This window comes from Saccopteryx leptura, chromosome 4, assembly GCF_036850995.1.
Source record: "Saccopteryx leptura isolate mSacLep1 chromosome 4, mSacLep1_pri_phased_curated, whole genome shotgun sequence".
Classification (NCBI taxonomy): domain Eukaryota; kingdom Metazoa; phylum Chordata; class Mammalia; order Chiroptera; family Emballonuridae; genus Saccopteryx; species Saccopteryx leptura.
In genome coordinates, this window is record NC_089506.1 from 223,642,808 (window position 1) to 223,668,124 (window position 25,317).

Here is a 25,317-nt window from a genome sequence, read left to right on the forward strand (position 1 = left end):
TATTACTGAAGATTGTTGGGTAGGAGGCAGTGACACACACACACACACACACAGACACACACACAGACACACACACACAGACACACACACACACAGACACACAGACACACACAGACACATACAGACACAGACACACACACAGACACACAGACACACACACAGACACACACACAGACACACACACACAGACACACAGACACACACACAGACAGACACACACACACACAGACACACAGACACACACACAGACACAGACACACACAGACACATACAGACACAGACACACACACAGACACACAGACACACACAGACACACACACAGACACACACACACAGACACACAGACACACACACAGACACACAGACACACACACAGACAGACACACACACACACAGACACACAGACACACACACACAGACACACACACACATAGACACACACACACAGACACACAGACACACAGACACACACAGACACAGACACAGACACAGACACACACACAGACACACACACACACACAGACACACACACACACAGACACACACACACAGACACACACACAGACACAGACACACACACAGACACACACACACACACACACACACACACACACACATGGGCCTGGTATCGAGTCCTGCTCTGCAGGTGACAGGACAGAGGAGAGCACTGGGGCTGGAGAGGCGAGGTGTGCTCTGTGAGGAGGGGGACGGGCGGGGACCCCGGACACAGGCGCACCTGTTTCTCGGGGTTCAGTGCCTGGAAGATGGGGACGCCGATTGCAACGGACAGAGAGTATCTTTGGGGATCCAGGATGCGCCTTGTCCCTCCCAGGCTTGCCCAGAAGCGGGGCGTGGTTAATCCTGGTCATTCCCCAAACACTCATGTGTGTGTGTGTGTGTGTTCCTGTCTCAGCTCCGTGAACATCAGCCTCGCCGGGGAAGGAGAGTTCACCGTCAGGATGGCCCTCTTCCGGGACCAGAACTACACGCTGCCCTTCGAGGGGGCGGAGGCCCTGCTGTCTCTGAACTCCACGCTCTATGTGGGCGCCTTCCTGGAGAGAGGGGACACCGGGAGGTTCCGTCTGCTGCTGAGGAACTGCTACGCCACGCCCACGGCCAACCGGACGGACCCCGTGAAGTACTTCATCATCAGAGACAGGTGTCGTGCGCCTCGGGGGGGGGACCTCTGGCTTCAGTGGATTTTTGAGGGGGTGTCGGGGAGGAGTAGAAACGACCCCCTTATTCCTGCGTGCCTGTTGTGCACCTTGACTTACCGTTCTTCGGAAAATAACTCGTTCCGTTTCGTGACCACACCCTTTGACTCGGGAACATCGCTCCTGAGATGGTACCTAAGATGCGAAGTCTACGGGCTGTAAAGACGTGCAATTATTTCTCGTTTCGGTATTTTTTTTTTTTTTTTTTTGGTCACTGACAGTTGGCTCATTGTTCAAAATAGGGGCTCTCTCGAGTAATGGCGGGCTGTTTTATTCAGATGCGAGCACCGACGGACAGCGTGGAAACAGGATGACAAGCATTAGGGGACAGAACAGCATGGGCCATGGTTACGGGGCAAAAACAAAAGGAAAATGCACGTCTGTAGATCGGCAGACAGGCCACGGCACTCATCCTAGCTCCTGTTTCCACGCGGACCTCGGTCCTGTGCCAAGCGCTGTACTGCGCAGTGTCCGTGGGCTGTCTCCCCGAATGTTCACGTCAGTCCCAGGAAGCCCATCTTCCTGTCTCCTCTCTCCACGTACGGGGAGCGGGGGGCTCGGGACGGCTGAGAAGCCGTTAGCCGGAATGTGGGTCTGGCTGTTCACGTCAGTCCCAGGAAGCCCATCTTCCTGTCTCCTCTCTCCACGTACGGGGAGCGGGGGGCTTGGGACGGCTGAGAAGCCGTTAGCTGGAATGTGGGTCTGCCTGGAATCTGACCCGTCTGTCTGTCTCTCGCTCCGGAGGCTACGGTCCAAAACGCCTGCACCCCCACCATGGGCTGGTAGACAGCACCTTGGAGGAATGCACGCTGATGTCAGGCTGGGAGGAAACTGGGGGGGGGGGAGCTCTGTCACTCTCTCTGGTGCTGTTTTTAATGCCGGACACAGAGAAAAGGTGCAGTCAGGGGCCTCAGGCCCCCTGAGCTCGTCTAGAAATCGGACCTTTGCCTCCGTCCCCTCCGCAGCTGTCCGAATGAACACGACCCCACCCTCTCCGTGGAGGAGAACGGCGTCTCCTCCGAGGGACGCTTCTCCCTGCAGATGTTCCGGTTTGCCGGCAGCTACGACCTGGTTTTCCTGCACTGTGAGGTCCGTCTCTGCGACGCCCTCAGTCAGCAGTGCGAGCCGGTGAGTGTCTGCTGGGACTCCTCAGAGTCCGACCTGGAGCCCGGCGGGCTCGCTGTAGATATTTATTGGAATGATGAATAGATGGAAAGAAAGAAGGGAAGAGAAAAGGGAAGGGGAAAGAAAGTTGGGCGGATGAAGAGATGGATGGGTGGATGAATGGGAGGGAGGGAGTAAAAACAGAAAGGAAGAAAAATGAATGGACGTATTTTTTTTTATTATTTTTTTTATTTTTTTTTACAGGGACAGAGAGAGAGTAAGAGAGAGAGACAGATAGGGACAGACAGGAACGGAGAGAGATGAGAAGCATCAATCATCAGTTTTTTGTTGCAACACCTTAGTTGTTCATTGATTGCTTTCTCACATGTGCCTTGACCGTGGGCCTTCAGCAGACTGAGTAACCCCTTGCTGGAGCCAGCGACCTTGGGTCCAAGCTGGTGAGCTTTTTGCTCAAACCAGATGAGCCTGTGACCAAGCTGGCGAGCTTGGGGTCTCGAACCTGGGTCTTCTGTATCCCAGTCCAACGCTTTATCCACTGTGCCACCGCCTGGTCAGGTTGAATGGATGTATTTTAACCCCCCCACAAAGCCCAGGTATAAGCAGTTACTGTGTCCCCAGCTGGAGGACCCTGTCCACTAGGAGTTCTCGGCACAAGGCATATTTCAGATGATTACAGTATTAGTTGCCTTTTTTTTTTTTTTTAGCGCTTACTCTGTGTCAAGCACTAAAAGTTTCACGTTGCCTTGTTTCACTTAACCGTCACAACAACGCTGGAAGAAGATTCTTTTATTGACCCCATTGGGCAGATGAGCAAACCGAGGCTCAGAGAAGGCCCTTACCCAAGTGCCACACAGCTCCACAGTGTCAGAGCGGGGACGTGTCCCGGCTGCGTTGTGACCCCAGCGTCATCGGCCTTAACGCCGTTCAGATGCTGCCTGATCCCAGAGCTGAGATTTGTTGAGTGTTTACTCAGTTTACACAGGGCAGACAGACCTCATTTTAATTTTTCCAATGAGGAAGAAGCTATTTAATAATGAGAGAGAGAGGTGAGGTCATGTGTCCCACATGACTCAGCTAAGAAGAGAGTGGAGATGTGACCCTAACCCAAGTGGGTTGGACAAAACAGTAAAAATACTCTCTATTGAGAAAACCACTGGCCCCGGTTGGTTGGCTCAGCGGTAGAGCGTCGGCCTGGGTGTGTGGAAATCCTTAGTTTGATTCCCGGTCAGGGCACACAGGAGGAGTGACCATCTGCTTCTCCACCCCTCCCAACCCCTCCCCCTTCTCTCTCTTTCTCTCTTTCTCCCTCCTGCAGCCATGGTTCATTCGAGCAAGGTTGGCCCTAGGCACTGAGGAGGGCTCCATGGCCTCCACCTCAGGCACTAAAATAGCTCGATTGCTGAGCAACGGAGCAACGGCCCCAGAGGGGCAGAGTATCGTCCCGTACTGGGCTCGCTGGGTGGATCCCAGTCAGGGCACATGAGGGAGTCTGTCTCTGCCTCTTCATCTTTCAATAAAAAGAAGGGAGAGAGAGAGAGAGAGAGAGAGAGAGAGAGAGAGTGAGAGAGAGAGAGAGAGAGAAGCACAGCGTCAGAGTTGATGCTGTATTGTATGTGGGCTCTCTTCTTGGGCCCAACCTGGGCTGGAACTGCCTCTCACATTTTGACGTCATGAAAACTCTCCATCCTCACAGTTTTGCTCCGGAAGTCAACTCCGCCGGGAAGCAGCGGCGATCGACCCAGCCATGGTTCTCGATTTGGGGCCCATCACTCGGAAAGGTGAGTGGCCAGTTCCTGCTGACAAACCCAGTGGTCAAAACGCTGGCTGTTCACCACAGATGCCTCAAGCCGCCAGGCTCACAGTGGAGAGCCCTTTCTGCCTCCTCCGTGCAGCCCCAGCCAGGGGGTCCGTCTGTCCGTGAGGTGCTCTGGGCCAGAACAACGGCACCTCCCACTGGAGCGGGGTCCCCTGTGCGGTGGAGACCAGGCTCAGCCCTCAGGACCCGCGGACTCGGTCGGTATCTGACTGTGTCCACTTGGCAGGCTGGAGACTGTCAGCTCAGCGAGATTAAGGGGACTCCACTAGAGTCCCTGCTTGCGAGCCCCTGGAGTCGGCATCAAACCCAACCCAACCCGGTCTGATTCCAAAGCACACGCCCATTCCTTGTCACTCCTGCCGGGTCCAGCAGCGCAGTCCCTTCGGGATGAAGCCTAGGTCCTCGCCCAGCTTTGTTTCCGGGTGAACAACCGTGACTCGCAGCCCAGTTACGGTGTTCTGGGGCATGATGTGATGTGAGGGGAAGCGTTCTTACTGCTCCTCAGATTTCCATGGGTCTGTCCTTGTCTTGGTTCTTATCCCCACTGGAATAGAGGAGTCAAGAAACCCCAAAGAATAGAAATATATATATATAGAAGGTCTACCGGAAAGTTCTGTCTGTTTCTATCACAACAAGTTTCGACACATAAGCACATGTTTACTTGGCACATGTGTGCCTCTCTATTTTTATCACTTAATGTATACATACTGATGTAGCAAATTAACTAAAACAAAGCTGATTCACATTAGTCTTATGTGTGAAGCCATAGTGTACCCATGGCTACTGATAAAGTTCATTTACGCCACTGTAATTTTTACGAACTTCAACAAGGAAGAAATGCTATAGAAGCATGTCTGTCGCATCGACCATATTCCCCAGACTTAGCACCCTCCGACTATCACTTGTTTTTGTCCTTACAAAATTTTTTGAAGGGCAAAAAATTCAAAAATGAAGAAGATATCAAACAAGCCCTGGTTCAATTTTTTTGCATCAAAAGATAAGACATTTTTCAAAAATGGGATATACAAATTGCCCTCACGCTGGCAAGAAATCATTAATAATGTAATTATATTATTTAATACAGTTTATTGACGGTAAGAAAAATTTGTATTTTGTTTTATTCCAAAAACGGACAGAACTTTCCAGTAGACCATATATATATGTATGTGTGTGTATATATATATGTGTGTGTATATATATATATACACACACACATATATATAGTCCATATATATATACACACACATATATATATAGTCCTAAGATAATTAGGATGCTGTAATGTTATAGTAGTAACAGCAACAACAACAGTAACGACTGTGGCTGGCGCTGTGCAGAATGCCCTGATCAGCACCACCCCAGGGGCCGCTCCCCAGAGCACAGGGAAGGGAGGTCATAACCGCATGGCCCCAGACGAGTGGCTGAGGCTGTCCTGTGAAGGAAGCTCCGCCCTGTCCCTGAGCCCTCCCCTGGAAGCCTGGCGGTTTGTCACAGGGTAGCGGGCGGTGGGGGCAGGAGCTTCCACTTTGGAATCAGACAGACTGGGGTTCGAATCCCAGAGCTGCTACTTCTTAGCAAGGGTGACTTTGCAAGTCACTGACGTTTCTCGTCGATCACATGGGCATGAGGATAATCTTAGGCGGATTAAACTTTCCAGGGCATGAGATGTGTTTGGAAAGGTCCCTGCACAACGTGGTGGCCAGGTCCCGGTGGGGACGGGGGGCAGTCATGGCCGCCTAGTCCGAGGCGCACGGCGGGGGGAACCCTCACCTTCTGCTCTCGTCTCCAGGCGCCCTGTCTCTTGGTGTCATGAACGGATCCCCGAGGACCGCAGGTACCTCATTTCCTCCTGCCCTTTCCCTCCCCCTGCCCACGCTCTCCCCTCCCCCTCCCCCATGTAGCACCTGTCCATTCAGCCCCGTCTGTGGGCAGCCGCTGTGGACACGGAGACGAGTCGGGTCCAGGGCGAGTTCTGGGAAGGTTCGCGGTCCAGCAGGGGAGCCAGCGTTCACTGAGTGCCGGCCGTGTGCCGGGCACACTTCTAGGCACTGAGACGTAGGATGAACAGCGGAATTCAGTGGCTGCCCTCCGTGTGGGGAGGCAGACAGTCAGAAGGTGACAAGGTCCCTTAGGAAGAAGAGATGTGATCAGAAGTTTCTGGCGGGGGTGGGAACACCTCCAACACGGGGAGAAGTTTGTTTCTCTCACACATGAATGAAATCCAGGGGCGAGCAACCCAGGGCTCGTAGGGCCACAGCGCAGAGTCACCGGGAATCGGGGCTCCTTCCAGCTCACCCCTCCACCCTCTTCAGGGTGGGGCTCTCGTCGTCAGGGAGCGAGGTGGCAGCCAGGGCTGCGGTCATCAGATCTGGACGGCAGGAGGCTGGGGACACAGGAAGTCACTGAGTGTTAATGAATGCTCCTGGGGGGGGGGGGGAGGGGAGACCGTGAGAATCACATAAGAGGTTGCAAAGACCAGGCGTCGAAATGGCATTTGTGGCTTCTGCCCACAACCCAGTGGCCACAGTCCACCACGCAGTCCTGCCTCCCCGCGGAGGAGGCTGGGAGTCGAGCCTCCCGGTGTGCCCAGAGGCACGATGGAAAGAGAGCGTTTGGTGACTGGAGAGCTCTGCCCGCCCCCAGGGGCTGTAGGACAGACCGGATGTTAGGGACACTCTGCCGGACGCCTGACAGTCATCTTCCTTGCGTTTCAGGGCTCCTGGCGGTCACTCCCGTGCTCCTCCTGCCTGTCCTCCTGGCGGGGCTGCTCTGAGCTCAGCTGGGCGCCCGGTCCTCTGCGCATGGCTCTGTGGGACCTCCCTCCGAACCCACAGACAGTGCTGGTGTCAGCAGACGCCGGGCGGAGCTCGGTCTGGGGAGGAGAAGAACTTCCCCGGGGTGGACACTTCCAGAGCCTTTAGATTCCTGCTTTTCTCGTGGTGGGGGCTCTGTCGGCCCGGCCGGGGCTGACTCTCTCATTCCCTAACAGCTTCTGGAAAGGAACTTTGATTCTCTGTGACTCCAGCCTTGACCCCAAATGTAGCAGCATGCCTCTGTCACGCTAGGGGAGAGGGGCCACGTCCCTGGAGAAGGGGGTGCGGGATGAGCTGGTGGGAGAGGCACCTCCCATGCGCACCCCCTGTTCCGACTGCGGATGATCTGAATAGATGACCCTTTCCGTCACCTGTATCCTCTGACCTGTTTCCATCACGGGGCTCCACCGTCGCCACGGGAACCTCTGGGAAAGGGGCCACTCTGTGGAGACCCCGCTCCGGGAAAGACTGGCCCCCATGGCCTGTCTGGTCCCCACAGCTGCCCCGCGCCCCGCCACACCACCAGCCTCTTTGGGGTGCTCACGGTTATGGACACAGGCTCCTACCCTGGGCCCCGAACGCTGGGGGACCAGCTGGATCAGGGGGCAGACACTGTCACCCCAGAGCGCCCCTCCGGCGGTGACTAGTGGTACGTTTTCTCCGGAAGGACTAAGCAGGGAATTCTAGAAGAAAATGAGGCATCTATTCTGCCGGGGGGGTGGGGGGGGGGGGTTGGGGGTGCAGCCACAGAGCCTGGGAGACGGGTGAAGCCCCTTCCCGGAAGCCTCTAACGAGCCCTCACAAAGCACCCCGTCTAAGCTGGTCTCAGCGAGAAGGACCAGATCAGGGCCGGGACCAGAGGGGGGGAGGCGGAACCAGAGCGGGGGGGGGGGGGGGGGGGGGGGGGGGCACCAGAGGCGGGGGGCGGGACCAGAGGGGGGCGGGACTAGAGCGGGGGGCGGGACCAGAGCGGGGGGGGCGGGACCAGAGCGGGGGCGGGACCAGAGTGGGGGGCGGGACCAGAGGGGGGAGGGTGGGGCGGGACCAGAGGGGGGGCGGGACCAGAGGGGGAGGGCGGGACCAGAGGGGGGGGCGGGACCAGAGGGGGGGGCGGGACCAGAGTGGGGGGCGGGACCAGAGGGGGGAGGGTGGGGCGGGACCAGAGGGGGAGGGCGGGACCAGAGCGGGGGGCGGGACCAGAGCAGGGGGCGGGACCAGAGCAGGGGGCGGGACCAGAGCAGGGGGCGGGACCAGAGCGGGGGGCGGGACCAGAGGGGGAGGGCGGGACCAGAGCGGGGGGCGGGACCAGAGTGGGGGGCGGGACCAGAGCGGGGGGGCGGGACCAGAGCGGGGGGCGGGACCAGAGCAGGGGGCGGGACCAGAGCAGGGGGCGGGACCAGAGCGGGGGGCGGGACCAGAGGGGGGGCGGGACCAGAGCGGGGGCGGGGGGGGGCGGGGAGCAGCGGGGAGCAGCGTGCACAAGAGACTTTCCAACACGCAGCTTCGCCCGAAGATGGTGTGGTTTCGAGTAACTAAAGCCACTACAGCGGCCTGGGGCAAATAGGGTGTTAGCTACGAACATGCAGGAGCACCGAGTCCCGGGACAGAAAGACCAGGCGAGCCACGGGTTTGTCCGTCTTTCCATCCGCCACGCCCTCCTCTCTGCTCCTCTTCGCTGGCCCCTTCCTGTCCCCTCTCCTCTGACATCAGCCTTCCGGTGACTTGTCTGAGCCCCTCGATGCACCTCGATGGGACGTGGCAGGGTCACGCTGCGTCCCAGTCCAGGGCCCACACACTGCGCCAGGGGCCGGTCTGACTTCCCTGCTGGGGCCCACTTCTCCTGGGCCCCTGGTCTGGGGCCGGGAGTGAGCTCATCCCACACAAGCACAGCCGTGGGTCCCGCCTGAGGGCTGGCAGCCCGCACGGCCGCTCGGAGACCAGCTTCTGTAAGAGAGAGGTTTCTGGGAGGAATGGCTTCCTGTGTCCCCGGGAAGTTCATAGGGTTCAGGGCGCCGACATTCTGTGGGAGGATGTGCACTGGTCGAGGTGACCCGAGAGAGAAGTGACCCGAGAGAGAGGCCGGAGGTCCTCGTCCGTTCCCTTCTCCCGGGCTCGGGGGCGGGGCTGGAGCAATACTCTCAGACATGGAGAGTGGAGCCTTCTCTTTCAATACAGGGCTGTATACACAGCCAGCAGGTAGGGATTCAGAGCCAACAGAATCTTGTTGGTGCCTTAGCTCTCCACGTCTGTAACCCCCTTCTCCTCAGACCCTCAAAGAAACTTCATGATGATCCACAAGGTTTCCAAGGGCAACGTTTGGAACTCCCTGAGACATGGGGTTCTACCTAACTAGAGCTGAACCTGGCTATCTAACTATCTAGCTATCATCTCTGTATTTATAATTTATCTATCATCTATCTATCTATCTATCTATCATCTATCTATCATCTATCTATCTATCTATATCTATCTATCTATCTATCATCTATCATCTATCTATATCTATCTATCATCTATCTATATCTATCTATCTGTCTATCTATCATCTATCTATCTATCTATATCTATCTATCTATCTATCATCATCATCTATCTATATCTATCTATCTATCTGTCTATCTGTCTATCTATAATCTATCATCTATCTCCTATTTTATCTCTCTCTTTCCATCTGCCTATCATCTAGCTAGTTACAAATGAGTCTGGTGTGTGAGTAACAATTACCGAATGTCCAGTCTATACTCCATTCATTTGATCAACAACTTGTTATGTCCCAGGTCCAAGATCCTGGGTAAGAAGATGAAACACAGTCCCTGTCCTTAGAGGTTCAAATCTGGTGGGACGTGAACACAGAGAGACGCACGGGCAGATCCCAGTCAGGCACACACACCCGGGTAGCTTTAGACGCGGGACCCGCACCCCATACATGCGGTTATGTACCCGTGTGATACCCACTCTAACAGATGTGCTCTCAGCCCCACATGCCCAGAGAGCCACCTCTGCACACGAGGTCCTCACCTGGTCCCACGGGCTCCGTCACATATTTATTGTCACGAGTGAGTGACTTATAACAGCCAACATTTTTAGCATGTCCTGTGCTCCAGGCATGACTCTCAGTGTGTTACGGGCATTATACTATCTCAACCTCACATTAGATATTGAAGATAGGTACAGTCATTACCCCCAGTTTAGAAATGAATCAGTCAAGGCTTCAAGAAATTAGTCACCCAAGGACCTATAGCTTTTAAATGCTAGGTTCAGTTCTTAAACCTGGGTAGCCTCAATGTGGAGTATATGTTTTTAACTAGACACTGTGTTCTGTTTCGGTCTATACACAACACATAGACACCCATCTGTCCACAAATGTGCCACCATATGTAGCTACATCCACTAGCATGCAGGCACATGGGAACATACACACATGCACTGACACGTGTGTGGCATCTGCCAGCACAGGAGTCCTCACACACACACAGACACTGACAGTCACGGACACACAGGTGCTAACATACGCACACTGAGTTATGCAGATACAGCTTAGTACAGAAAGAAACGTAGGGACACTCATCCTATCTCTCTCACACACACACACACACACACACACACACACACGTGGATACATAATCATATGTGTACAAGACACAGGACCTGAATCCAATTTCCCGAGGTCAAGTCCCTAGCTGTGTCCCCTCTCCTGTTAGCTGTCCTCTCCCGCCCAGCCGGGCGCTGGACCCTACAGAACACCTACTACACAAGGCCACACTCTGCCAAGCCTGGGAGAGGCAGCAGACCCACCTAATACACAGAGACAGACACACGGCGGCTGCCAAGATGAGGAGACAAAGGAATGCGTCCCAAAGGAAAGAACAGAACGAAACTCCAGAAAAGGAACTAAAAAAAATTATTTAAAAAAAAAAATGGAGACAAGCAAGTGACTAGACGCAGAGTTCAAAACACCGGTGAGAAGGATGCTCAGTGAACTCCGTGAGAACATCAGGACATAAGAAAAGGGCCAGTCAGAGAGGAAGGATACACTGTCTGAAATGAAGATAATTTATAGGGAATCAACAGGAGAGTAGATGAAACCAAGACTCAAATGAGCAATTTAGAAAAAGAAGGAAGCAAAAAAAAAAAAACTCCACAAAAAAAACACCCCAAAACACATCCAATTAGAACAGCTGAATTAGAACAGCTGAATGTTGGCTACGAAATCATTGAGAAGAGTTGTATTTTAAAGGGCAGAACCCTGGGTCCTGGGTCCCAGACCAACCATCTAAGGGCTCCCACGCTTTCTCTGAAAAACAGGAGGAAGGTGTCTACTGGAGAAATACGGTGGATAAGAGAGGAAAAATCACTTAGCAATACATAAAGCAGCACACAGGATAGTTACGGCACGTTTGTCACCATCCTCATCCTCATCCTCATCGTCTTCACTCCTCTTATCCCCGTAGTCATGTGCTCAGCTGCCTCTCGGCTTTCTTGGTCTGCCTGCCCACCTCCTTGCATTGTGACCAAAAGGAGACCCTTACTCACAATCTTGCGTTCACCAGGACTGTGAGCGTGGCGGGAGCTTCCCCTTCCTGAGCACAGGGAATAATGCTCCAGGAACACTTAACGTGTACTATTAAAAAAGCAGAATTCAGCCCTGGCTGGTTGGCTCAGTGGTAGAGCATTGGCCTGGTGTGCAGGAGTCCCGGGTTCGATTCCCAGCCAGGGCACACAGGAGAAGCACCCATCTGCTTCTCCACCCCTCCCCCTCTCCTTCCTCTCTGTCTCTCTCTTCCCCTCCTGCAGCCGAGGCTCCATTGGAGCCAAGTTGGCTCGGGCGCTGGGGATGTCTCCATGGCCTCTGCCTCAGGAGCTAGAGTGGCTTTGGTTGCAGCAGAGCAACACCCCAGATGGGCAGAGCATCACCCCCTGGTGGGCATGCCGGGTGGATCCCAGTCGGGCGCATGCAGGAGTCTGTCTGACTGCCTCCCCGTTTCCAGCTTCAGAAAAATACAAAACAAAAAAACCCCACAGAATCCCACCCAATAAGCCGGAGGACCTAGTTAGCTTTCACTGAGCGGTTCCTGATTCTGACAGCCCCCCATCGAGCAGGCAGAAGGGTGCTCCCAGGGAGCACACCCAGTGGGGGTTTTTTATAGGAGGAAGGAGGGAGGGAGCAAGGAAGCTGTCGGCAAAGAAAACCGCCGCCCGTGTGAGACACGTTCTAAAAGGATAGAGAATGTGTATGTGTTTATTTGAGCCCAACTGGCCATGGCTGGGAAGAAGAACCCCAATGGATCCAGAAGTCCCAGAGAGTGGGGCCGTGTTCCGCCGTGTTCTATACCTTCCCACGGAAGGCGGAGGCGTGAGGGGTCGCCCGCCGTCTCTCGGGGATTGATCAGGGGGGGCAGGGGGGAAATCTCTGGGGTCGGATCAAAAGTGACACTAACAGACACATACTTCTTTTACACGGGGAGGTACAGGCTAGTCGGCCGTGAACCCTGAACGCAGTAACAGTCCCGCCCAGGGGTTGAGTGGTCCCTGCTCTTCTGGGGCCGTGAGGGGGTCTGTAAAAAAAAAGGAAATGACTCTGGCATTCCAAAGGTTCGCGACTGTAGAGGCAGAAGGACCACAGGACGCTCAGTCCAGGTCAAGATGGTCGACCTTCATCAGGGAAGACGCCAGCCTAGGACATGACTACCCTCCGCGACTCGCTATTACTTAGGACGGTTTCACTCCCGACCGCCCTGTGAGTCTCAGCATGCAAGGCCACCCACCACCCTGCGGGCCTCCCCTGAGCTCGTCGGGTTCAGCATGGGGCCCCCTCTATGTCACGTTTCTGAGAGAGGTCGACAGGACGGTTAGACCGGGCGTTCCTTCTAGGCTGGGTGTCGTGCGCTGTCAGCGTGAGCGATGCCACTTCGGGCTGGGGGTCGTTTCCTCTGTAACAGGACACCCAGGGCTCCTCACACTGCACTGTTGTCTGACTTTATCCTCACAGTCCCCCTTGGAGACGGGGGCTGTTATTTCGACTTCACAGAGGATGACACGGAGGCACAGAAGGGTTGAAGGGACTTCTCAGTATCACCCGGGAGACCTGTCGTTGATGGAGTGTCTGGAGATAAGTGAGCCTCAGTTTCCCCATCGTGCAGACCAGGGAGCTAGTCTGAGGTTCAGAGAGCGGGAACCTGCAGGGTTGCATGGTCTAAGGCAGGGGTCCCCAAACTACGGCCTGTGGGCCGCATGCAGCCCCCTGAGGTCATTTATCCGGCCCCCACCGCACTTCCGGAAGGGGCATCTCTTTCATTGGTGGTCAGTGAGAGGAGCACACTGACCATCTCATTAGCCAAAAGCAGGCCCATAGTTCCCATTGAAATACTGGTCAGTTTGTTGATTTAAATTTACTTGTTCTTTATTTTAAATATTGTATTTGTACCTGTTTTGTTTTTTTTACTTTAAAATAAGATATGTGCAGTGTGCATAGGGATTTGTTCATAGTTTTTTTATAGTCCAGCCCTCCAACGGTCTGAGGGACAGTGAACTGGCCCCCTGTGTAAAAAGTTTGGGGACCCCTGGTCTAAGTAGCAATTAATAGAAACCTTGTTTACACCGGAGATGGGGGTGACCTCCTTCCCTCTGTACCTGACAGAGCCCAACAAGAACTCCCAACTTTCTCTCCTTTTTTTTAAAGTTTATTTTATTTTTAATTACAGTTGACATACATGATTATATTAATTCAAGTCTATACCCAGGGATCGAACATTCCATAACTCACTCAATGGTCATCCCTACAAGCCTTTCGCTCAACTGACACCATACAAACTCATTAGAATATCGTCGACTGTATTCCCTACGCTGTGCTTTAAACCCTTGTGAAACTGCTGTAAACAGACACGTGTATTTCTTCATCCCTCCACCTCACCCCTTCCCACCTGGCCACCATCGAAACAGTTTCTGAATCTATCAGTCTGTTTCTGTTCCACTTGTTTGTGTCTATTTTTAATTCAATCATCGATAGAAATGAGTTTATTGCCATTTTATTGTTCATGGGTTTTGTTTTTTGTTTTTGTTTTTGTTTGTTTTGTATTTTTCCGAAGCTGGAAATGGGGAGAGACAGTCAGACAGACTCCTGCATGCGCCCGACCGGGATCCACCCGGCATGCCCACCAGGGGGCGATGCTCTGCCCACCAGGGGGCGATGCTCTGCCCCTCCCGGGCGTCGCTCTGCCGCGACCAGAGCCACTCCAGCGCCTGGGGCAGAGGCCAAGGAGCCATCCCCAGTGCCCGGGCCATCTTTTTGCTCCAATGGAGCCTTGGCTGCGGGAGGGGAAGAGAGAGACAGAGAGGAAGGAGAGGGGGAGGGGTGGAGAAGCAGATGGGTGCCTCTCCTGTGTGCCCTGGCTGGGAATTGAACCCGGGACTCCTGCATGCCAGGCCGACGCTCTACCACTGAGCCAACCGGCCAGGGCCGTTTTTTTTTAATCTTTTGTTCTTCTTTATAAAGAAGATCCAGGCTCGGGAGCCTCCCGGCGGGCACAGGCCAAGGTCAGCGGCCACCTGGTTCTTCCCGGCACGACCTGGCGTGAGCCACAGAGTGATCTGCGGGTGGTTGTTACCTGTGCCGGGCCTGGAGCTGCCCCGGCCAAAACCAAGCAGTGAACCAGGCCGGCTGCAGGGAGTGCTGGCCCTGGGCCACTTAGCAAGAAGTGCAGGGCAGGCCGAGGCCAGAGGCAGCCGTGGGGTTCAAATAAATGAAGAACTGGCTCTCTGCCCTGAGGACCGAAAAAGAGATATTATTTCACGCATTGAATACTTAAATAAGAACAATAAAAGAGGGACACACAACTAGATGAGGTTATAAGAGTTCTAAAACATTAATGAAAAAATACTCAGTAATACCTGACACCAAAGAATGAACCTGTGATTTAAGATATTTCCCAGGACAGCTTGTCACCCCCGTGTCGTTTGGCACTCTTTCTCTGTACGTCGTACGTGTGTTTACTGGAGTAACAAACGTGGGGGAGTAAAAATGTAGCATGTCATCAAAGGGATGAGGGGTTTTATGGAATGAATCAATAAATATCACACACATAGCTCCCTCAAGTTTTTTTTTTCACCTGTGGATGGAATGAACATGACCACGGGCGCTTAGACGATGCTGTCGCACACGTGAACCTTAAGAAAGAGTCAGGAGCCTGACCTGTGGTGGCGCAGTGGATAAAGTGTCGACCTGGAAATGCTGAGGTCGCCGGTTCCGAAACCCTGGGCTTGCCTGGTCAAGGCACATATGGGAGTTGATGCTTCCAGCTCCTCCCCCCTTCTCGCTCTCTGTCTCTCTCTCCTCTGTCTCTCTCTCTCCTCTCTAAAAATGAATAAATAAAAATAAAAATTAAAAAAAAGAAAGAGTCAGGAGTGTCAGTTTGTGATGTCCACACTGGGCGGCTGCCCAGGCGCCCCCCTGAGAGGGCGCCCTGACGGATAAGGGCCATTTTAACAACCGGTTCACAGAACTCAACAAGAAATGAGGTGTCGGCTCCGAGCACCGGTGTGAACCGGCTGACTCCCGCCACTGGCTGGACGCCACTCGTCTGAGAGATCGTAAGAAAGTCTGGAGCGGGAGCCAGGACAGACCCTGAGGATGGGACAGCCCCTGGACACTGCTCCGGTGGCCCTAGAAGCTGGGAGGGCGGGGCCTCGGAGAGTCCCCAGGGCGGGGCACGCAGTGGGAGCCAGGCTGACGACTCAGATAGGGCGCCCACCTGCCAGTCTGTGAGGGCGGGGGGCTCATCAAAGGGACAGTGGCCTCTGCCCCTGCATTTATCTGGGAGAAAGCCACCCTCCCCCCCCCCCCGCCCCCGGCTCTGCCCTCACGCCAGACACTTCAGTTCCTGCTGGATGACCCTGGTGCCTGTCAAGCTGCTGCCGGAGGCTGGAGCCCAGCGGGGTGAGGGGGGGGAGCCTGAGGGAGTCCCCCCCAGACCTTTGAGAGGAGCTGCCTGGGACTCCAGCAGCCCCCCCCCCCAGCCCTCCACCTCACTCCCTGCGGGTTTTCACAGCCAGAAGGTGTGGGGACTTCTCTTCCCGGCACTGGAATTCTGGGCTGGGGGACCTGGTGTGGGGTAGGGACCCCTCGCTGCTCAGTGGGGGGATATCCCTCCCAGTTTTTATCTGCCGCACGTGAGTGTGGGACCAGCCCGTCCCGGTCTCTGCCCCTCCTCCCAGTCTGGACACGGCCTCTTCTCGACATCCTTAGTTAGAGGGCTCCCACTCAGCCAGAGCAACGGCAGTTCTGCACGATGGCTGTTCGGTAAGTGTCCTCGTCCTGTTGACATCGTTCTGGCCAACTTCCTCTTTCCTGCCAGAGAACAGCCAGAAAGTGCAGGTGGGTCCCTGTGAGACCATGGGTCCCCGAATTGCAATTCTCTGTTGTTCCGGAATAAACCCATCTCTGCTGGAGAAAGGGGGCTGGCTGTTTGTTTAAGGTCAACAACCCCGAGGAAGTGACGGATTCAAGACCAGATCACAGGTCTGCGGCAGGTCGAAACGCCTGCTCCTCCTTCCACGCTGAGCTGCCTCCCTGCGTGACCCGTGACGTTCCACAGTGACGACGGAACACCCGTGTCAGAATTATGGCAGGACGTGTGCCTGTGTGTGTACGCATCCGTGCATGTGTGTGTGGATGGATGCACACGAGAGCGTGTATGTGTGTACGCATGGGGTGTGGCAGTAACTAGTTACCTGTGGCACGGCTCGGTGATGTGCCCTGATGTCCTCAAGACCCCTCCACACTCAACAGGAACTCACAAAAGTCAGAGAACCTCAGAGACCCAAAGGAGATTTACAGATGATCTCATCTTACAACCTCCACAGGAAACTGACCCCTTGTGTCCACAGGAAACTGACCCCCTTGTGTCCACAGGAAACTGACCCCCTTTTATCCACAGGAAACTGACCCCCTTGTGTCCACAGGAAACTGACCCCCTTGTGTCCACAGGAAACTGACCCCCACTGTGCCCCGGACCAGAAATCAAGATACTCACCCGCTGAGGTGTGAGTTCAAGAACACCTCGTAACTTCCCTCAAGCCACCTGTAAATGGAGACAGTGACACGGTTGCCTGAGCCTTAGTGAACTACGACTCCACCGTGGGCAGGCGGTGGTCGTCACACCTCCCTGTCGCCAGCTCAGCCCTGGCGTATCCAGCCTGAAGTTGTCTCAAGACAGATTCCCATCGGCGAGCTTGGGCCTCCGGACCCTCGGATGGTTCAGAACCTGGGAGAGCGCCTCTGGTTCTGAAACGCCAGGCCGTTCAAGCACGTTCTGAAGAGCCCAGTGAGTCAGCTCCTCTGCCAGCCTCTCTCTGCGTCCCAGGGACTCAGCGGAGCTGGTGACGATGCCACGTGCTCCCCTCGGCTGGCCGAGCCCCAGACGTAAAAGCAACAGGGGGTGCCTTGTTCTCCAGACAGTCACGTCTGGGTAGCTCCTGCCATAGTGACACAAACACAGCTGGCGTGAAAAGGCGGGTGTCACCTGGTAACCGCGTCACGCTTCTACCCCAGCGCACTGGTGTCTCGTCTCTATTCCATGTGCACAGCTCACATACACAGCTTGATGAATTTTAGCCAAATGAGCCCTCATGCCACCAGTATGCAGTTCAGGAAAGAGAGCGGAACCCAGAACCCCCCTTCCTGCCCCTCCCGGAGCCACACGTCACCAAGGCAACCTTGGTCCAAGAAGGTCTGGCCCTGTAGCGTAGTGCTACTTCTGAGCATTCTGTGAGAGACAGTTTACAGTATCTGTCTTTAGAGCCTGGTGCGCTTGTGGTCGACATTACCTTTGTACCCTTGATTCATGCTGCCGGTTTAATTTATATACATAGTTTCATCCATCTACTCATTGTTGCAATTAGTAGTCTGCAAGTTGCTCTTTTTAAAATTGTCACTCTTGGAAGTCAGACTTCCTGAGTTTTATCCTGGTGCACGATCCAATCCTGCCCCCATGGGTTCTAACCCCCCCCCCCTGCCCCGCCCGGGGGAGACGGGCAGCCTGGTTTCCCCCTCCCCCACCCCAATATAAGACAACGTCCTCCTGAGCAGTCCTGTTCTCTGCTGAATGCCCAGGAGAGGGCACTGTGGGAACACGTCCAGAGAAGGAGGAAGCCTGGTCAGAATTAGAGAGGGAGCCCAAAGCCACCTTCCCTTTGAAGACCCAAACCTGCGTTCTGGGGATGATCTGATGAGCAGACGCCCAGGCAGACGGTGGCACGTGTCCAAGCTCGCACAGCTACCGCGCTGCGGGCGGAAGTGACCCGGTCCCTTGGCATTCGCCTCCCCGGTGCTGGAGCCTGGGTCCTGCTGGGGGCCCCTGCCTGCCAAGCCTCTCACTGCCCCGAGTCTTCTCTCTCTCTCCCCCCCCCCCGACCCCAAGGGAAGAAGGATCTAGAATCTAGATTTTGTTAGTGGGACAAGGCACACACTGCTCCTCTGATTCCACAGTGATTTTTAAGGAAGTATTTCACTTTTTAAAATAATAAATACCATTTATTGGGAACTTCCTATTGCCAGATATTAGGCTGTGTATATGGTATGTATTGTCAAGGTTTTTTCTTTGTTTTTTTTTTTTAGTGAGAGAGACAAGAGAGAGAGAGAGACAGATAGCAGAACAGATAGGGACAGACAAACAGGAAAAGAGAGATGAGAAGCATCAGTTCTTCATTGTGGCAGCTTAGTTGTTCATTGATTGCTTTCTCATATGTGCCTTGAGGGCTCTAGCCAAGCCAGTGACCCTTTGCTCAAGCCAGTGACCTTGGGCTCAAGCCAGTGACCATGGGATCATGTCTACAGTCTCATGCTCAAGCCAGCGAACCTGCACTCAAGCAGGATGAGTCCACACTTAAAACCGGCGACATCGGGGTTTTGAACCTGGGTCCTCAGCATCCCAGGTTGATGCTCTATCCATTGCATCACCCCTGGTCAGACGCGTCTTGGCATCCTTGTTTGAAGGGTTTGTTTTGTACCTAGAGCAGAGACAGCCGGTCCTATTTTCCCTGAGAGCTGCTGGAGTCCAGTCAATGAGTTACCAAGGGGCTTCAAACTCAGGTGAAAGACCGTACAGGGTGGGTTCGTGGGCCAGCTCCATCCAACCAAATGGGTGTGTTTACTTCGTAGTATCTTTTGGAATTTTTTTTTCTATCTCCAAGATAAATTCCAAGGCTGTCAACTTCTTGTCTTGCTGTTGCCTTTGAATGTACTTATTTTACTGCGGTCCTGTGAAGTCTCCACCCTAGGCCCCCCGAGCAGTGGGTCACACTGTGGCTTCTCCCCTCCCAGTGGCATTAGGCAAACACATCACCACCGGTAAGAATTCTTTCCCATGGTTCTCAAAACTCACTGTTATTATGGCCTGTGTTGAACTGTGTTGATTTGTTTATATGTTTCTTTCTACCTCTCTAATGTATGAACTCCTACAGGGAATGAACCGTCTTATTCACCCAACACTTCTGGTGTAGAACCTGCCACTTTCAGACACTTTATAAATGTTTGTTGAATGGGTGGGTTGGTGGATGGATAAGTGCTTAGAGGGACGGCTAGGGTGATGGATGGATAGATAAGTGGATAGATAGGTAGATGGGTGGATGGATGGATGGATGAGTGGATGGATGGATGGATGGATGGATGGATGAGTGGATGGATGGATGGATGGATGGATGAGTGGATGGATGAGTGGATGGATGAATGGATGGATGGATTGATGGATGGGTGGATGGATGGATGGATGGATGGATGGATGGATGGATATGTGGATGGATGGATGGATGGATGGATGGATATGTGGATGGATGGATGGATGGATAGATGAATGGATGGATGGATGAATGGATGGATGGATGAATGGATGGATGGATGAATAGATGGATGGATGGATGGATGGATGAATAGATGGATGAGTGGATGGATGGATGAATGTACCAGATAACTCTCAGTGAAACTACTTTTTCTCGCCACCCACAGTCAAGCCTCTTAAAGGGATCTTCACCTCCACTCTGGCCCCTCAAGTCTGTTATCCAAACGGCCTCCACACCAGCCTTGTCCCACCACACATTGGAACACAACAATGACTTCCCAGCTTTCTTCTCAGGGCCGACCTGAGCCAGCCCACTGTGGACTCTGCTGACTGCTCCAGCCACCCTCCCATCAGCCTCCACCTCACCAATGACATGGGGACACCTCGGACACCTTCCGTTGTCGAGCAGGAGCCTGGCTCTCTCCTGCCTCAGGGCCTGTGCGTCTGGACTGGCTGTTCTCTGCATCTGGAATGTTCCTTTTCCGACTTTTTGCATAACCAGCTTCTTCTCCTTCAGGTCTCAGTCTCAACATAAATCCTTGGGGAGATTTTTCTCTGCCTCCCTCCTCTAAATCATGCCCCTCCCACCCCATCTTCTTTATAACACTCACATGTTACATCCGCTTTTGTTATAGCCCTTAGCTAAATATTTCCAGCAGTGTTTGCTCATGTGTCTCCTTAGCTAAAGTGTAAACTCTACGGGAACAAGGAGAGCAGGACGTCTGTCACAGTCATCGCTCCATTCGTAGGACCTAGCCGATCATAGGCACAGGCACTCAGAAATATTTCTAATAGGCATTTGGATAGCCTGACCAGGCAGTGGTGCAGTGGATAGAGCACCAGGCTGACACACGGAGGACCCAGGTTCGAAACTCCGAAGTCTCCAGCTTGAACGTGAGATTGCTGACTTCAGTGTGGGGTCATAGACATGACTCCATGGTTGCTGGCTTGAGCCCAGAGGTCACTGGCTTGAGCAAAGGGGTCACTCGCTCTGCTGGAGCCCCCTGGTCAAGGCACATATGAAAAAGCAATCAATGGACAACTAAGGGGCTACAACAAGGAACTGATGCTTCTCATCTCTCTCATTTCCTGCCTGTCTGTCCCTCTCCCTGTCTCTCTCTCTCTCGCTAAATAAATAAATAAATAGCGTCTGGATAAACGGACGGACAGGCACAGGCTACGTTTTGACATTTGTATCAGACTGAGGCTCGTGCAATACTGTGACAAGCACAGCTGCAGAATCATGTCACCCGATCACCTCGAAGTTGAACGAGATCTCCTTGATCACTAAGTCCAACTTTATCTACTGTTTTATGCTCGCCCCTCGCCGTGGTGGACCCCGCCATCTCTGAGCCGCCCTGAGAGCAAGCCCCCGTAGCCTTCCGCCGGCTACACACACACACACCAGGACGCTGCCTGGGCTCACGCACCCGCCAGGGAAAGGTCAAGCGAGCAAGCCCCACTCGGCTGCTTTCTCCACACTGTCTGTCTACCTCCACCTTCCCCCCAACTCGCTTCACTTCATCCGCAGCCTCGTGGTTACGAGAGAGTCCTGGAGTCCTGCCTGCCGCCATCCACCTGGACCATCTGAGCTGCGTGGTCCGTTGACCAGTTACTCCATTTCTCGGAGCCTTGGTGCTGACTTCATGGCGTCGGCGTAGAGATACTACGAGTTTGTATTTCTGACCCACCTAGACTAGAGCTCCCTAATCCTGGATCCATATTTGTGTCAACCAAAGAGCTTTTAGTTTGCTGATGGCTGGGCTGCCCCAAACCAATGAAATAAAACTCTTTAGGGATAAGGATAGGGAGAGGGACAGGGAGGGGGAGGGGGGAGAGGGAGAGAAAGGGGGAGAGGGATGGGGAGGAGGAGGGAGAGGGAGAGGGAGAGGGAGAGGGAGAGGGAGGGGAGGGGGAGGAGGAGAGGGAGAGGGAGAGGGAGAGGGAGAGGGGGGAGGGGGAGGGGGAGAGAGAGGGAGAGGGAGGGGGAGGGGGAGGGGGAGGGGGAGAGGTGGAGGGAGGAGGAGAGGGAGGGGAGGGGGAGAGGGAGGGGGAGAGGAAGGGGGGGGGGGAGGGGAGGGGAGGGGAGGGGGAGGGGGAGGAGGGAAGGAGGGAAGGAGGGAGGGAAGGAGAGAGGGAGGGAGGGAGGAAGGGAGGGAGGGAAGGGGTGAGGGAGAGAGGGAGGGGGAGGGGGAGGAGAGGGAGGGGAGGGGGAGAAGGAGAGGAGGGGGAGAGGGAGAGGGAGAGGGAGGGGGAGAGGAGGGGAGGGGGAGAGGAGGGGAGGGGGAGAGGGATAGGGATAGGGAGGGGGAGAAGGAGGGGAGGGGGAGAGGGAGAGGAGAGAGGGAGAGGAGAGGGAGGGGAGGGGGAGAGGGAGGGGGAGAGGGAGAGGGAGGGGGAGAGGGAGGGGGACGGGGAGAGGGAGGGGGACAGGGAGAGGGAGGGGAAGAGGAAGGGGGGAGAGGGAGAGGGAGGGGGAGAGGGAGGGGGAGAGGGAGGGGAGGGGGAGAGGGAGGGGGAGAGGGAGGGGGAGAGGGAGAGGGAGGGGGAGAGGGAGGGGGAGAGGGAGGGGAGGGGGAGAGGGAGGGGGAGGGGGAGAGGGAGGGGGAGAGGGAGGGGAGGGGGAGAGGGAGGGGAGGGGGAGAGGGAGGGGAGGGGGAGAGGGAGGGGGAGAGGGAGGGGAGGGGGAGAGGGAGGGGGAGGGGAAGAGGGAGAGGGAGAGGGAGGGGGAGGGGGAGAGGGAGAGGGAGGGGGAGAGGGAGGGGGAGAGGGAGGAGAGGGAGGGGGAGAGGGAGAGGGAGAGGGAGGGGGAGAGGGAGGGGAGGGGGAGAGGGAGAGGGGGAGGGGGAGGGGGAGAGAGAGGGAGAGGGAGGGGGAGAGGGAGAAAGAGAGGGAGGGGGCGGGGGAGGGGGAGGAGGAGAGGGAGGGGAGAGGGAGAGGGAGAGGGAGAGGGAGGGGGAGGGGGAGAGGGAGGGGAGGGGGAGAGGGAGGGGGAGAGGGAGGGGAGGGAGAGAGGGAGGGGGAGAGGGAGGGGAGGCGGAGAGGGAGAGGGAGGGGGAGAGGGAGCGGGAGCGGGAGTGGGAGCGGGAGAGGGAGTGGGAGAGGGAGAGGGAGTGGGAGCGGGAGTGGGAGTGGGAGAGGGAGTGGGAGAGGGAGTGGGAGAGGGAGGGGAGAGGGAGAGGGAGGGGAGAGGGAGAGGAAGAGGGAGGGGGAGAGGAGGAAGAGGAGGGGGAGAGGGAGGGAGAGGAGGGGGAGGGGGAGAGGGAGAGGGAGGGGGAGAGGAGGGGGAGAGGGAGGGAGAGGAGGGGGAGGGGGAGAGGGAGGGGGAGAGGGAAGGGGAGAGGGAGAGGGAGAGGGAAGGGGAGAGGGAGGGGGAGAGGGACCAGCATTCATATTAAAACAGATCAATCCTCCGCAGGTTTCCAGTGGGCAGCCAGGAGGAAGAACCATGGGCCTGAAACCATGCCAGGCACACGGCACATCCTCCGTCCGTGGTAGCTGTTAGATCTCACGCCCGTCCTCACACACACACACACCCCAGAGGGTCCTACGGCTTTGCCCCAGGTGGATCCTCTGCCTTAGCGGCCGGCCCTGCCTGGGCTGCCTGGCAAGCAGCTGTCCCTCCAAGATTCTGCAAGAGTCTCACCACACCTAGGAAGCCTTTCCTGGTTTGTCTAAAGAATACTGACCGCTTTCCCCCCAGGTCCAGTGTGTCTCAGCCGCACAGGCGTCCCCGGGTGATGCATGAGGCAGACTCTGTACGGATGAAAACTCTTAAGTGTTCGTAGGTGCAGAAAGGTAAAAACAACACTGTGTCAAGACAAACAATCTGGCCTGACCAGGCGGTGGCGCAGTGGATAGAGCATCAGACTGGGTTGCCGAGGACCCAGGCTCGAGACCCCGAGGTCGCCAGCTTGAGCGCGGGCTCATCTGGTTTGAGCAAAGCTCACCAGCTTGGACCCAAGGTCACTGGCTTGATCAAGAAGTCACTCACTCTGCTGTAGCCCCTCCCCCCATCAAGGCACGTATGAGAAAGCAATCAATGAACAACTAAAGTGCTACAATGATGAGTTGATGCTGCTCATCTCTCTCCCTTCCTGTCTGTCTGTCCCTATCTGTCCCTCTCTGTCTCTGTCACACACACGCACACACAAAGACAAACAATCTAAATTGCATTCCATAGGTAAATGCACCTTTTCCAAATTACATACAAATTCCACTTAAGAACAAACCTGCAGAATCTGTCTTGTTCATAAGCCGGGGACGCCCTGCCCTCATCCTCGGCATTGCACTGGGTCTCACGTGTCTGTCTTCTTTCTTTACTTCTCACAACGACTTTGAGGACATTTCCACGGAAAGTCCCGTTGTACAAATGGGGCGACGAGGGTCCGGGCAGGTGCAGTGACCTGCCTGAGGTCACCCAGCTGGCACCTGGCCCGGGTGACGTGTGTCCTCAGACTTGGTGTCTGCAGAGTCTGGGCTCACACCGTCCACCACTCTGCCCGACAGCCTGTGTCTCCGACGACGGCCTCTCCACTCGGTCCTTCCAGGACAAAGACTGCGTGTGACTGACCGCTGTGTTCCTAACACCTGGGACAGGGTTCTGCCCATCGTAAAGTATCTGACTGTGACCGTGCGTCGTGACAGGGGGCACCGCCCACCATGTGCCAGCCGATCTGGGTGCCCCTGGCCCAGTAGAAGGACCAGAAAGTATAACGTTTGGGCCCCCGACTGTCGTCTGACCAGGATCCAGAACTGCCCTCGGCGCTGGTGACCTTGGGGCGTGACCTCATCTGTTTGAGCACGGGCTCCTCGTTGGGAACTGAGGACACACATGTCACAGCATCATGGGACTGAGTTACATACATGAGACGCCCAGCGCGGTGCCCGGGACGCAGCCCAGGCTCCGTGGACGGGAGCCGCTGTCTCATCTCGTCCTCACAACAGCCTCTGGAGGGGACGCTGCTCCCCACTCGCATTCTCTGCTTCAGCCGAGGACACAGCCTCAGAGAGCAGCCACTGGCCAGAAGCCGGCACTGAACCCCCAGGTCGGACTGTCAGCCTGAGCTCGCTCTCCCCAGTCATTTCAGACAGACATGGCGGTCTGGTCGCCTCCGCCGCTCCCCTGAGGGAGGCTGAAGCCTGGGGCGCAGGGAGCAGGGCAGCCGGCTGGAAGGAGCAGGCTCAGAGAGAGGGGCCCCTTCCCCGCCCGCGGCTTGCCTGCACCTCCACGTGTGTCTGGGAGAGAGGTGGCCCCCAGAGCCTGCCTGGGGTGATGGCCGGTGGGCAGAGTGCAGAGAGGAACTCGGGGGGGGTTGGTCCCAGTGTAAGGAGAGGAGAGATGGGGAGGTCTGCAGGAGAGGGGGAAGGATGGAGGGTCAGGATGGAGGGGGAAGGATGGAGGGTCAGGATGGAGAGGGAAGGATGGAGGGGGAAGGATGGAGGGGGAAGGATGGAGGGGGAAGGATGGAGGGTCAGGATGGAGGGGGAAGGATGGAGGGGAAAGGATGGAGGGTCAG

At 55.5% G+C, this 25,317-nt stretch overlaps 1 protein-coding gene across 1 annotated transcript in view; it reads left to right on the forward strand.

Moving 5' to 3' along the window:
• The window catches only part of LOC136404007 (pancreatic secretory granule membrane major glycoprotein GP2-like), a 17,461-nt gene extending 10,117 nt beyond the window's left edge, over positions 1 to 7,344 (forward strand). Inside the window, exons 7-11 of the mRNA XM_066383470.1 lie at positions 914 to 1,159; positions 2,180 to 2,342; positions 4,033 to 4,117; positions 5,945 to 5,989; positions 6,870 to 7,344. Of these exons, the coding sequence (XP_066239567.1) occupies positions 914 to 1,159; positions 2,180 to 2,342; positions 4,033 to 4,117; positions 5,945 to 5,989; positions 6,870 to 6,928 (598 nt within the window). The 3' untranslated portion in view covers positions 6,929 to 7,344. The remainder of the gene's footprint in view (positions 1 to 913; positions 1,160 to 2,179; positions 2,343 to 4,032; positions 4,118 to 5,944; positions 5,990 to 6,869) is intronic.
• Positions 7,345 to 25,317: the final 17,973 nt, after the last annotated feature.